Raw genomic sequence first — 12,268 nt, forward strand, 5'->3', positions numbered from 1 at the left:
TTTGCCTAGACCTAGGTCCTCATCATGGACGTTGTCAAGGCCATCTTTGAATTGTCATACCCACTTAAGCACTTTGCTTTCACTCATAACAGTATCACCGTACACTTCACAAATCTGTCGATGAATTTCTGCAGCAGGCAGGTTCCTTGCTGACAAAAACCGTATCACTGAGCGAACCTCACATGCGGAGGGTGAGTTGGTAGTCTTAAACATTTTTAAAGCACAGAACAGAATCGTACAGGTTAGCTACAGAGCGGAAACTGAGCACAGTTGTTCCCGAGGCATGCCGGTACACGACGCACGCGCTCGTTGCGGTATGCGCGCGAACTACTGCCGTCTACAACAAAATGGACCTTACTTAAAAAATACCTCTCATATTATATAATGTATGTATATATATCTTGTAAGCCGCTCTGAGTCCCCTTCGGGGTGAGAAGGGTTGCATTTAAATGTTGTAAATCTTCTATATAAATAAAAATGTTGGTGGGATTAATATAACTCAAAAACCACTGGCCGAATTGACCCCAAATTTGGGCACAACATACCTATCAGGGCAACGAGTGACCAACACTGAAAAACACAGCAGAAGAGACTTAAAAAGCCAAAACATCAAAATGCATTACTATGCATGCGCAAAACCACATATATACACATATACACAAATATAGACACACAAAACACATATACAGAGATTGGGCCACAGCAACGCGTGGCAGGGGACGGCTAGTAAATAAATAAATAAAACCTACAACAATCCAGTGACCACAAGACAGTCTATCCTAATGTTTATTTAGGTGGAATCTCCTTTTTTTCTTCAGCTTGAACCCGTGGCTCTGTGTCCTTGTCTCTGTGCCCACAGAAAGCAAGGGCGTTCCATGTCCAATATGTGTCCCCGACTGTGTCCTTTCCCCGCCCGGGCCATGACCTCTCTGGCCACCTGTTGTTGTCGTCGTTGTGGACGGCGTTGCCGTGGCTGTGCACGTCCCTGCCTCCACCTCCGCCGCCTCCTCGGGTTCCTCCTCCTTCATCCCCATTGGGGAAGCCTCCTCCTCCTCCTCCTCCGCCTCTTCCTCGCTCCCCTTCTCGGTGCCCAAAAGCATCCTTGGAGAAGAAGCCCAGTCTGTCGGCGTGGCAGCTCAGAGAGAGCAAGCTCGCTCTCCCTCCCTCCTTCCCTCCCACTCGCGGGCTGCACTGCGGCGGAGGAGGCGGCTGTGGCTGGGCTGCCAGGCTTGTACCGAGCAGGAGAAAGGACAAGCAGAGAGGAAGCCTGGTCGGGGGTTTCAATGCCCCGGGACCGAGGGGCGAAGGCAGCCGGGACCTCGGACAGCCTGGACCAACGAAGCCTTTGAAAGGCTAGGGAAGAGACCAGAGAAGTGTCTTTCAGAGGCTAGAGAAGGACTGAGAGAGAAGAGACCACCAAGCCTTGAGAGCCCAGAGAAGTCTTTTCGTGGCTAGAGAAGAGACCAGGAAGTCTTTGAGAGGCTAGAGAAAAGCCCAGAGAATGATCTTTCAGTGAGTTGCTGTGAGTTTTTTCATGGCCACGTTCCAGAAGCATTCTCTCCTGACGTTTCGCCCACATCTATGGCAGGCATCCTCAGAGGCTGTGAAGTCTGTTGGAAACTAGGCAAGTGAGGTTTATGTATCTCCAGGGTTTATGTATCTTCAGGCAAGTGTGAATGCTGCCATTGGCCACTTTGATTAGCATTAAATGGCCTTGCAGCTTCAAAGCCTGGGGGAATTCTTTGCTGGGAGGTGTTAGCTGGCCCTGATTGTTTCCTGTCTGGAATTCCCCTGTTTTCTGAGTGTTATTATTTGTTACTCTCCCAATTTTAGAGTTTTTTTAAAAAAAGACTGGTAGCCAGATTGTGTTCATTTTCATGGTACCTTCCTTTCTGTTGGCTTTGGCCATCTTTTAGTAGCTAGAGAAGGGCCGAGAGAGGAGACCAGGAATCCTTTGAGAGGCTAGAGAAGAATCTTTTAGAGGCCAGAGAAAGACCAAGATAAGAGTCCAGGAAGCCCTTGAGAAGATAGAGAAGGGGTAAGAGGTAGAGAAGAATCTTTTAGAGGCCAGAGAAGGACCGAGCGAGGAGACCACAAAGCCCTTGAGAGGCTAGAGATGGCCCAAGAGAAGAGGCTTGAGAAGAATCTTTTAGAGGCCAGAGAAAGTCCAAGAGAAGAGTTCAGGAAGCCCTTGAGAGGCTAGTGAAGGGCTGAGAGAAGAGGCTTGAGAAGAATCTTTTAGAGGCCATAGAAAGTCCAAGAGAAGAGTCCAGGAAGCCCTTGAGAGGCTAGTGAAGGGCTGAGAGAAGAGGCTTGAGAAGAATCTTGTAGAGGTCAGAGAAAAGCCAAGAGAGAAGACCAGGAATCCCTTGAGAGGCTAGAGAAGGGCCAAGAGAAGAACCAAGAGGAGAGCCTTTGGGAGAAGGGTCTCGGAGAGGCTGGAGGAGGTCCAATCCCCGCCGAAGAGGGGCAGACCCCAGCCATGCCTGCTTCTGCCCCTTCCCTGGTGGAGGTCTGCCTGTCCCTGCTGGTGATGTCCTGGGCGGTGGGTCTGGCATGGGCCTCCCGGCGCCTGTCACACCTGCACCTTCCTCCACGGGCGCACCGCCTGGTGTTGGAGTGCTCGGGTGCCTTCCAGATCTGTGCCTGCACGCGGGAGCTGGCACTCTTGTCCGCGCTGCCCCCACGGCCCCATGCCGCCCTGGCCCTCACCTACCTCTCCACTGCCCTCCACGGACGGACCCTTGTGGGCAGTGTCAACAACCCCTCCAGCAGCTTCCAGCTCCTCTTCAAGGGGCGCCTGGCAGGCACAACCTGGGCGCTGCACACCTCAGCCCAGTTTCTGGGTGCCATCTCAGCTCACCTCTTTACCCGTGGCATCTGGATGCTAGGTGTGACAGCTGCCCACGCAAGGGCCAGGGACGAGGCCTGCACCAGCCCCCTTCAGACTTCGGTGGCCCACGCCTTTGTCCTGGAGCTGCTCTTCTCCTTCCTGCTCCACCTGATGCTGCTCCAGTTCGAGTCCCTCAGCCACCAGGCCAGGAGCCACCTGGTCGCCCTCCTGATCACCACCTTGGTCTACGAAGGTTTGTGGATTCACTTGGAGAGAGAATGCACATTCCACCCTGCCACCAAATAGGTCACTCCAGATTTCATGTGATAGGACATGAAGGGAAGTAAAACATGGCATCAACATCTTATTAAAACTATAAGTGATGGAACCAGTTAGAGCAGGCATGGGCAAACTTGGGTCCTCCCTCTGGTAGGCAGTTAGGAATTGTGGGAGTTGAAGTCCAAAACACTTGGAAGGAGGACCCAAATTTGCCCATACCTATCTGCCACCAATGCCTGCCAATGTAAGGGCAACAGAGTGGGAGCAAAATGTGGCTCCCCTGAAAGAGAAAGTTCAGGGAAGAGAGGTTTATGACCCTTTCCCTGATTTCTTCCCTTGTCTGGGACCATAAACTTTCAAAGATTGCTAAATGGTTATACAACTGGCTTTATAGTGTTTATTGACGTTAGAGTTCAGCAGAGTAAGATACGCCTTCTGGTCTGAGAGGCAACATGCCTCTATGTAACAGATGTTGCAAAATATAAGTAAAGGTCTGCCATTAGGCTCATGTCCTGTTGCGGGACTTCTAATAGGCCTAGGAAACTGAATGCTAAATCAGATAACTTTTTGTCTGATCCATCCAGGTTCCTTAAATTCTCAGTGTAAGCAACAAAGCTCCAAGCCCTTGAGCATATCTAAAATAGTTGCATACAGTATGCTCCCCGTACCCACAAGGATGTGTTGTTGCACTTTATGTGTATACGCAAAATTGGATAATAGTGAACCCTGTCAAAATAAAGGACTTCTAGCGTAAGAATGCCATGGAGTCATTTTGGAGGATTAAGAAAATGCCTAGAAGGTGTGTAACTTGTCAGATGTGGTTAATTGAAACTATGGATACAGGGGCCGTACTGTTTATCAACTATAGTTCAGTCCCATTGTGTTCAAAGTTTTTGTCTTCAGGGAATGTTTCCACTCTGAATGATCTGTTGGTGAACCACATAGTATCTTGGGCATTGCAGAGATTGTGAATCAGAGGTTGGGTAAAAGTCTAAGATATAGCCTCTATTTCTCCAGTGTTCAATATACCCCATTTGTTCTCAGTGTTGGGTAATGAACTCAGGTGCTGACATCAACACATGTAGCAGTCCTGCAAAACCAATAATGGCAAGCAAGCCGTCTTCCAGAGCATCTAGTTTTCCTTTAACAGTGTTCTTTTGTTAAGCACCCTTCAAAAATCTATGGTTCCATGGAGCCCTGATTGAAAACCACTACTTTAGCCAAATTTTGCACCAGAAGGTAGCTATTAATTGAGCAGAATGGCTGACTGAGGGATTTGGGGAGTTTCATTCTAAAAAGGTAACATTTCCCAGTTCAGACAGCAGTACATTGAAGACACTTGTTGCTTCTAGCAAAAGCCAGGTGGCAATGCCCTTTTCCCAGTGTACATGCCAGTTGCTGACAGTGAGAGTTTATGCCTGAAGGAACGGTACCACTTTTACCTATTTTGTTTCAATAGTTGATGTTGGATGTATGAAGCAGCAGCTTTTCCTCCCTTCATCCCACTAATCTCAATTATTCTTGTGATATATTCTCTTTGCTTGCTGTTTTTCCTTTTCCTGATGGATTCCTTCTGCCCTAAATTGGAGGAGAGAATGATATTTCGGCTTCAGATGGAAATGTTTACATTAATGGAGAACATAGTATTTTTAAAGCCCTGAAGTTTGCTTTGTAACGACCTCCAAGTCTACTGCAATTCCTTCCATAGAGGACAGGCATTGTCTTGGGGTTGGCTTTGAGGCAACATGCTGAAGCTATAATAAAATAAGCCACATTATCTCTCATTACTTTAGACGGGGCATGGACAAACCTCATTCCTCCTGGTGTTTTGGACTCCCAACTCCTGGTAAGGAATTGTGGGAACTGAAGTCCAAAACACCTGGAAGGATGACATTTGCCCATGCTTGATTTACACATATAGATGCTATATGTGGCTTGCTGCTGTCAATCCTATATGGTACGAAGCAGAACAGATATAATGCAGCATTGCAAGCATATTTATTTCTGGCATGGCCTACTTCTATGAACGTAAATTTCCCATCTCTGATGTTTTTTAGTGTTATTACAGTTAATTGATTTGAGTGCCTCTGTAAAACCTCAGGTTGTAGTACAACTGGCTATTAACGAAAAACAAGCATGTAACTTGTAAATGTCAAATCCCAAATCCTACAGTATCAGAATCAGGCCACCCGGTTTGCCCTTATATAACCTTATTGAAATATTGGCACAGAGAACTTAGTTGCAGAACATTAAACACGGTGAACACACAAGAGGAAAGGTTTATTTCTGTCTGTTCAGCAGGGATGTCTAAATTACCTCTGGTAACCTCTGCTAGAACAAACTGGGGAACAAAATTAAGTGCCTTCATATCATGCATGAGGCTGATGAGCAGACTTTGCTGAGGACAAAAGTACACTTTCCGCAAAAAAAAAAAAAGCCAAATTATTTAACATATATGCTCACAACCATTGAGTTTGAAATCAAAAGTTATCTCAGTCAACTTTCTGAGCCACAAGAACTTGAACAATTATTTTAAAAGGCCCTTTTGGTGAAACCTTGAATTCTGTGATAGTCCTCCGAGAAAATTACAAATGAAATAAAGATTTCCCCTGACCCACTTCCTGTGGACAAAGAGCAATGAAGCTTGGCACAGTTATGAGTCTTTCTCTCCATCGGTGCCACCTAAGGACACACACTTGTCCCATTTTTTTAAGCAACTGTAAACACCTTGCTTGTAGAAGTCAACAGGTTGCTACAAAAGCCACGTGTTATTATTATTATTATTTCACTTACTTATACCCCGCCCTTCTCACCCGGGGGGGGGGGGGGAGGACTCAGGGCGGCTTACAGAGGAGGCACAATTAGATGCCCAAATCCATTGACAAGCAGTACAAAATACAAAACAATTCAACAGTTAAATTAAAACATCAATACATAATAAAATAATAAAACAATCTCATGCTCAGGGTTCAGAGTCCATATATCCATTCCATTCCATTTGTCCTTGTCTATCGTCAGATCCTTAAATTAGTTGTCAGAATGACCAAAGGCTTGGTCCCACACCCAGGTCTTCAATTTTTTCCTAAACGCCAGAAGGGAAGTCGCCGATCTAATCTCCCCGGGGAGTGAGTTCCACAGGTGGGGGGCCACCACTGAGAAGGCCCTGCTCCTCGTCCCCACCAACCTCACTTGTGATAGTGGCGGGGTCGAGAGCAGGGCCTCACCAGAAGATCTTAAGCTTCGTGTTGACTTCAGAAATCAGAGTCTCATCATCTGAAAAATGCTTGCTTTTCAAAAATAACTTCGTTGTTGGAAAGAGGTGGAAGTCGGATGGTGAGAGGTTGGGTGAATAAGGAGGATGTGGTCAAATTTCAAAGCCACAGGAACAAGCTTCCATTTGGGCAACAACATGTGCATTGTGAACTGGTGCATTGTTTTGCACAAAGCGGACACCTTTGATAAGCATGCCACATTTCTTGGTTTTGATGGCCTCCTGCAATTTCTGTAGCAGTGAAGCATAGTGTGTCCCAGTTATTATGGTACCCTTTGCTAGGAAATCCATCAATACTATTCCGTGCTGGTCCCAAAATACTGCGAGCATGGCCATACCTGCTGAGAGTTGGGCACGTGCCTTCTTTGGACACAGTGAGTCATGATGCTTCCATTGCATCGACTGGATTTTAGTCTCAGGATCAGAGTGAGGGACCCAGCTTTCATCCTGTGTGATCAATTTGCAGCAATGCAACCTGAGCCCTGCCACATGTACAATGGAGGACCTTCTTGCGGCAACACCAGAAGCACTCCAAGTGGCCAGATACTGGTCAAAGGACATTTAATCAACTACCAAGTTTGCAAAATCTGTGTTTTTGTTTTTGTTTTAAAAAAATCTGTTTGTTTGTTTTGTTCTGTTAGAAATGTAATACAATGGTATGGTTGCTGATGGCATGATAAATACATTTGTTGAAAAAGTCCTCCTGGTTACCATGGCACATCACTGTCAATAGAACCTGAGAGCATTCGATTTGTTCCTGCTTCTGAAAAGGTGTGAGCAGCCGGAGGACCCAGCGAGAGAATACCTTATGCAGATGAAGATGGTCTTGGATGATTTTTTCCCCTGGACCACACATTCATCTTGACATTTTGGGCTAGGTGGCAAATGGTTACGTGGCGATTTTCCAAAATGGCAACCTCCACTTGTTCATCAATAGCTGAGTGGAGTCGCCCTGGAATTGGAGCTGTTTGCTCCGAAGTCCAACCACAGTGGAATTGACAGTGCCAGTTCTTCACTACATCATATGATGGGGAATCATCACCATAAACCTCTTTCATCTCATTGAACGTCTCCTTTGGTGTGCGGCCTTTCAAGGAAAAGAACTGGAGGACTGCTCTGTATTCCACTGGGTCTAAAATCAAACCTCACACCACTTCAATATCTGTCAAATCAAGACAGTTATCAGTTCTGAGTGTAAATTGGCAAATAAGCTATAGAGACTTGTATCATTCCACATGTGCAGTTTCAGCATCCTGTGATAAATAGAAGTAGTTCAGAGGAAATCTTTAATGAATGCCCTTCTTAATAGAGGGATGTGCCAGCTTCCCTTGTGGGATAAAGCATGAGCAGGCTAAGACATACCTATTTGAAAAGAACACCTGAGAAAATGTGAGCAATATTTGCTGTGTTCAGAAATCATAGCCCCATGCTTCAATTTATTTTCCAAAAAGGTACCCACCTGTGAATCTACCAGAGTTGTTCAGCTTTTTGCTTCTTGGGAAGGAAGCAAAGTTTGCAGAAGAAGAACCAATGGGACTTCTTCCACCCACTGTAGTGAGCTAACCTTATCTTATGTTGACTTAAGAGCAATGAGAACAGTTGAGCAAAGAAGGTAACCTGGAATAACCTTTGTACTTCTATCTCAAGGTGAATACTGCCTGGAAAAAGCGAAAATTATATATGCTTGCTGTTTGAGAATACATCTTCTTAAATTCCAGAAGTTAATCTGTTTTATTTGTAAACAAACTCCCTAACCGCCAAGTACTGGAACGACTTATAAAACATGAAAGATTGTGTTCCAAAACAAGAGATTTCCGTGAAACCTAGTCTGTGTTGCCTCAATCTGGGAAAATCAGAAAATAGCAATCAGCATGCATTTAATTTTTTTAAAAAAATTCCATGTTCAATCCTATCCCTTGTGAGAGTGAGCTCATAGTCTAGACTAGTCCTTGTCAAGCATTGCATTTTTTCCATAACTGGGGTCATTAATTTGGCAGAGGGCTTGTCCATTCAGTTACAAAAAGAAGAAAACCTCTATGTTAATGAGCAAAGTAAACAGATTTCTAATTCTACTGCTGTTGACTTCCTGAATCACTTAGTGTGTCATTAAGCAGCCATTTAAATGCCATGTTCAGTTTGCGTTTTTAAAGTCCTAACACAGTATTGGAAAAATAGCAACTTGAACTACAAGAAGGCTGGAAGAGAAAGTAGACAGTTCAAATCTTAACAGATACTGGCAATCATTTGAAATGCAAAGATATGACCATATTCTCGTTTATATAATCTGGACAGATTGCTTCTATGCTATACAACCTATGCAAGTTTCTGTGACAAAGCAGAAGCAGAAATGTATCATCTATGAAAACAGAGGTTTTCCCTTAGGAAACCATTTTTATAGTCATTTATTAGGACTCAGGTTGCTAGAGGCTTTGAGTCTTGTTTAAGAGAGAAAAGTGGGATTTCTTCTTCATCACAATCATCTAATTCTGGTCCATTTAGTAGAGGAACATTTGGAACCAATTTAAAAAATGGACCAGCAAACAAAAAGGGAAATGCTATCACATTTATGAAATTGTTTCAGAACCTGCCATTGCTGGGGCTGTCTGCCATCATGAGATAACAATGCCATTTTTTGGATATCTTTCATACAGATTTGGTCAGCTGCTGTCCTCCAGATATTTTTGAACTGCAGCTCCCCAAACTCTGTATGGTAACTTATGCTTGCTGAGGAGTAAGAGTTGCAGTTCTCTCCCTGCCACCCCTCAAAACCCTTCCTTTATCGGGAGATCTTTAGTTGATTACTCTTGCATTAGTAGCTTTGGACAATTTACTTAGCTAGTAGTTATACAACACTTTTAATTTTGACAAAAGCTCTTCTAATAATCATGTGAGAAATGTTGGTATTATTCTCCTTAATGGCATAAGAGAAAGGTGGGAGTTAGACAGCAATTTATAATATCTAGAAAGCCTATGGCTAAGACTGTATTTGAACTCCAGACTGTCATAACTCTAGCTGTTAACCATTATTCTGTGCACAATGAGGCTCACTGGAGGTCTGGATGTGGGTGGCCTGAGGAATCCATTGCCAAATCCAGAATTCCCTGGGACGGTCTCTGGCAAGACATACTTTTGCTGACTCAGCTCCTATTTGTAACAAGGGAATAGCAGCACCAGACCTCATAGGGATAGTATCAGGATGAAAGCGTGCTATTTATCAGAAGCATCGTCATTGAGAATTATTAACTTCTACAACACAGGCCTCTGGCATGTCACAAACCCCAAACATTGCCCTTTTTTCAAGGGATTGCTGATATCAGCGCTCTCTCCCCTTTCCTCCAGTTGAGAGTTTGCTCAGGACTTCAAAAGGCAGCATACATGTGTAAACAGTACAGCACCAATTCTGAGGCACAGTTTGGTTTTGCAGCACCTGTTCAGTTCAGCATAAGATTTGTTCTTTGCCAGAAGGTCTTTCCCGTATGGCAATTCTATAGATGAGAGATCTCCAAGAGATTCAGTCTTCAAACAGCTCAGGTTCTGCAACCTTAGGCCCATGGCTTCCTTGATTGAGGCAATGGCAATCCATGTGTAATGCTGTTTTCACATTTTCTTACTGCCTTCTACCTTGCAGAGCATCATAGACTTTGCCACTGAGCCATGTCATCACATAAGCACCACAGCTAGTTTAGTCCCCTTTCCTTTTGAATTGAAGCTTGATTTACTTTGAGACCCATTGGTTTGTCTTTTTAGCAGTACATGGTATCTGCAATACTTTCCTTCAGCACATTTCAAATGAGTTGATTTTAATTGCTGTCTGCTCTCATCATTGCCCAGCTTTCACAACATGCATAGAATTCAAAAATACTATGGCTCGGAGGATCCTGGTTTTGGTATTTAATGCTAATCAAGATTTAGAGTTAAATGTCCTTTTGTCTTCTTGTAGGAGGACACCTCACAGGCGCCATATTCAACCCAGCTCTGGCTTTTTCTATGCACTTAACTTGCTTCAGTGAAAAATTTTGGAATTACATTCTGGTGTACTGGATAGCTCCGTGCTTAGGTAAGTAACCTTATATTTGCATTTACATGAGCATACACAGGGCCATAAGCCCTAATGATAAGGTTCTAGGAACGCAGAGTCATAGCCTTAATTAAGGGACAACTTTGGTGAAGTACAGTATGAGCCACAGGACTGGTATCTGTGGCTTCAGTTATCCATATTCTGACAAAATATACTTTCTTTCTATGCATTTTCTAGGTCCTCCAGTACTATGATATTCTTGGACCGGTCTTCATTTCAATAGGTTTTACTATTATCCACAATTCTGCATATCCATGCAAAGCCAGGGAGTGTATTCCCAGCATTCACTCTACCACAAAAACGCACTGGGCAAGCCACACTCTCTCAATCTGAGAAATATAAATGGCAAACCTCTTCTGAATACATCTGAATACTGAAGCACTGCTTGCCAACGAATGGACTTGAGGGCATGTAACAAAATTATCCAGTTTAGCTACACATTAACAATTAAATCAAGACAGTGGTTAATTGTTTATACAAGGGAATAATATTCTGTAAATTGCAGTGCAACTCGAGTTAGTGGTGACAGTGAGTATTCAAAGGAATTATGGTCCACCAATGTCTAGAATTTCCAACTCCTGGTTTTAAACATCTCACTCTCCCTGCTGCTGAAAGCACATTTCCTTAGTCAAGAAATTAAACATAACCAGATGCTTAAGCACAATTTTTAAAGTACGGTAGCCAAGTGGCACTTTCCTTTCCTAAGAAAATATACTGGTATTTTACTCATTTATTATTGGTTAAATGGTCCAACAACTGAAGTTCTCTGAGTCATGTATGAATTAAAACCATAAAACATAATACAGTCATAAAACAACTGCAGGAGTAATCAAACAAAATATACAACTGGCAGCAGGGAAAAACAGTATGGAGTTGGGGAGCTCAACTTGTGAAGGTTGAGGAAGGGTGAATTTTACTATGGCAGTATCATACAATATAGCCCTATATTGGTAGGAGATACATCACAGGACTTTGTGTGAATACATGAAACCATGAATAATTGTGAACAATATTGAACAAATTACTTCTGATGGAAGTTGACCATATAGAACAGTGGTTCTCAACCTGTGGTTGCCCAGATGTTTTGGCCTTCAACTCCCAGAAATCCTAATTTTCTAGCCTAAGAAATGCCTAGAAAAAAACACCTCTCCTTGGCATTACTAGGTCTTCCAGCAGAAGCACACCAACTGGCGGACCTAGAAAATGCCTAGAAATGACATATTTTGTCAGAGGAGGGTAAGTGAAACCAGGGGGGATACGGGGGTCACACTGTACAATGTGCACACCTTTTAAGAAGTAAAATTAAGCTATCCAGAATAGGACGTTGATGCTTTGAAGTGACCCTAACTATGCATGAATCAGTCAACATGTGGTCTTCAGACAATGCCTTAAGTGCCTTTTTATGTTTATATCATTTCAGGGTCTGTGTTGGTGGTCATTGCATGGGACGAAATCCTTCCCTTGCTGCAAAGAGAAGAGTAGGATGTCAAGAAGGAGTCCTTTTCAAGAGACTGTGAATGAAACTGGCACAATTGCATTTTGCACAAAGAGGAAACAGACAAGAAACTGGACATCTGTCGTACTCTGACAGCTTTCAGACCCTTGTTTTGGAACATCCTGACAGTTTAATTATTAAACAGAATTTGCTTGTGCCCTTGAACGCCCAGGACTGATTTTCCCAACCCGAACCATGGTTTTCAAATGGCAAGAATGGGCTAACCTTAAACAAGAGGATCTCTTTTTGAGCTCTCCTCCAAGTCAGTACAGTTGAAGACAGAACAAATTAAAATAACTTCTGGTAACTGAA

At 43.7% G+C, this 12,268-nt stretch overlaps 1 protein-coding gene across 1 annotated transcript; it reads left to right on the top strand.

Moving 5' to 3' along the window:
• Window positions 1-983: 983 nt before the first annotated feature.
• Window positions 984-12,268, top strand: LOC132772282 (aquaporin-11). The gene is made up of 3 exons (XM_060771231.2): window positions 984-3,086; window positions 10,324-10,440; window positions 11,882-12,268. The coding sequence occupies exons 1-3, from the start codon at window positions 2,483-2,485 to the stop codon at window positions 11,941-11,943; spliced, it is 783 nt and encodes a 260-aa protein (XP_060627214.2). The 5' UTR covers window positions 984-2,482; the 3' UTR covers window positions 11,944-12,268.

This window comes from Anolis sagrei, chromosome 3, assembly GCF_037176765.1.
Source record: "Anolis sagrei isolate rAnoSag1 chromosome 3, rAnoSag1.mat, whole genome shotgun sequence".
Classification (NCBI taxonomy): domain Eukaryota; kingdom Metazoa; phylum Chordata; class Lepidosauria; order Squamata; family Dactyloidae; genus Anolis; species Anolis sagrei.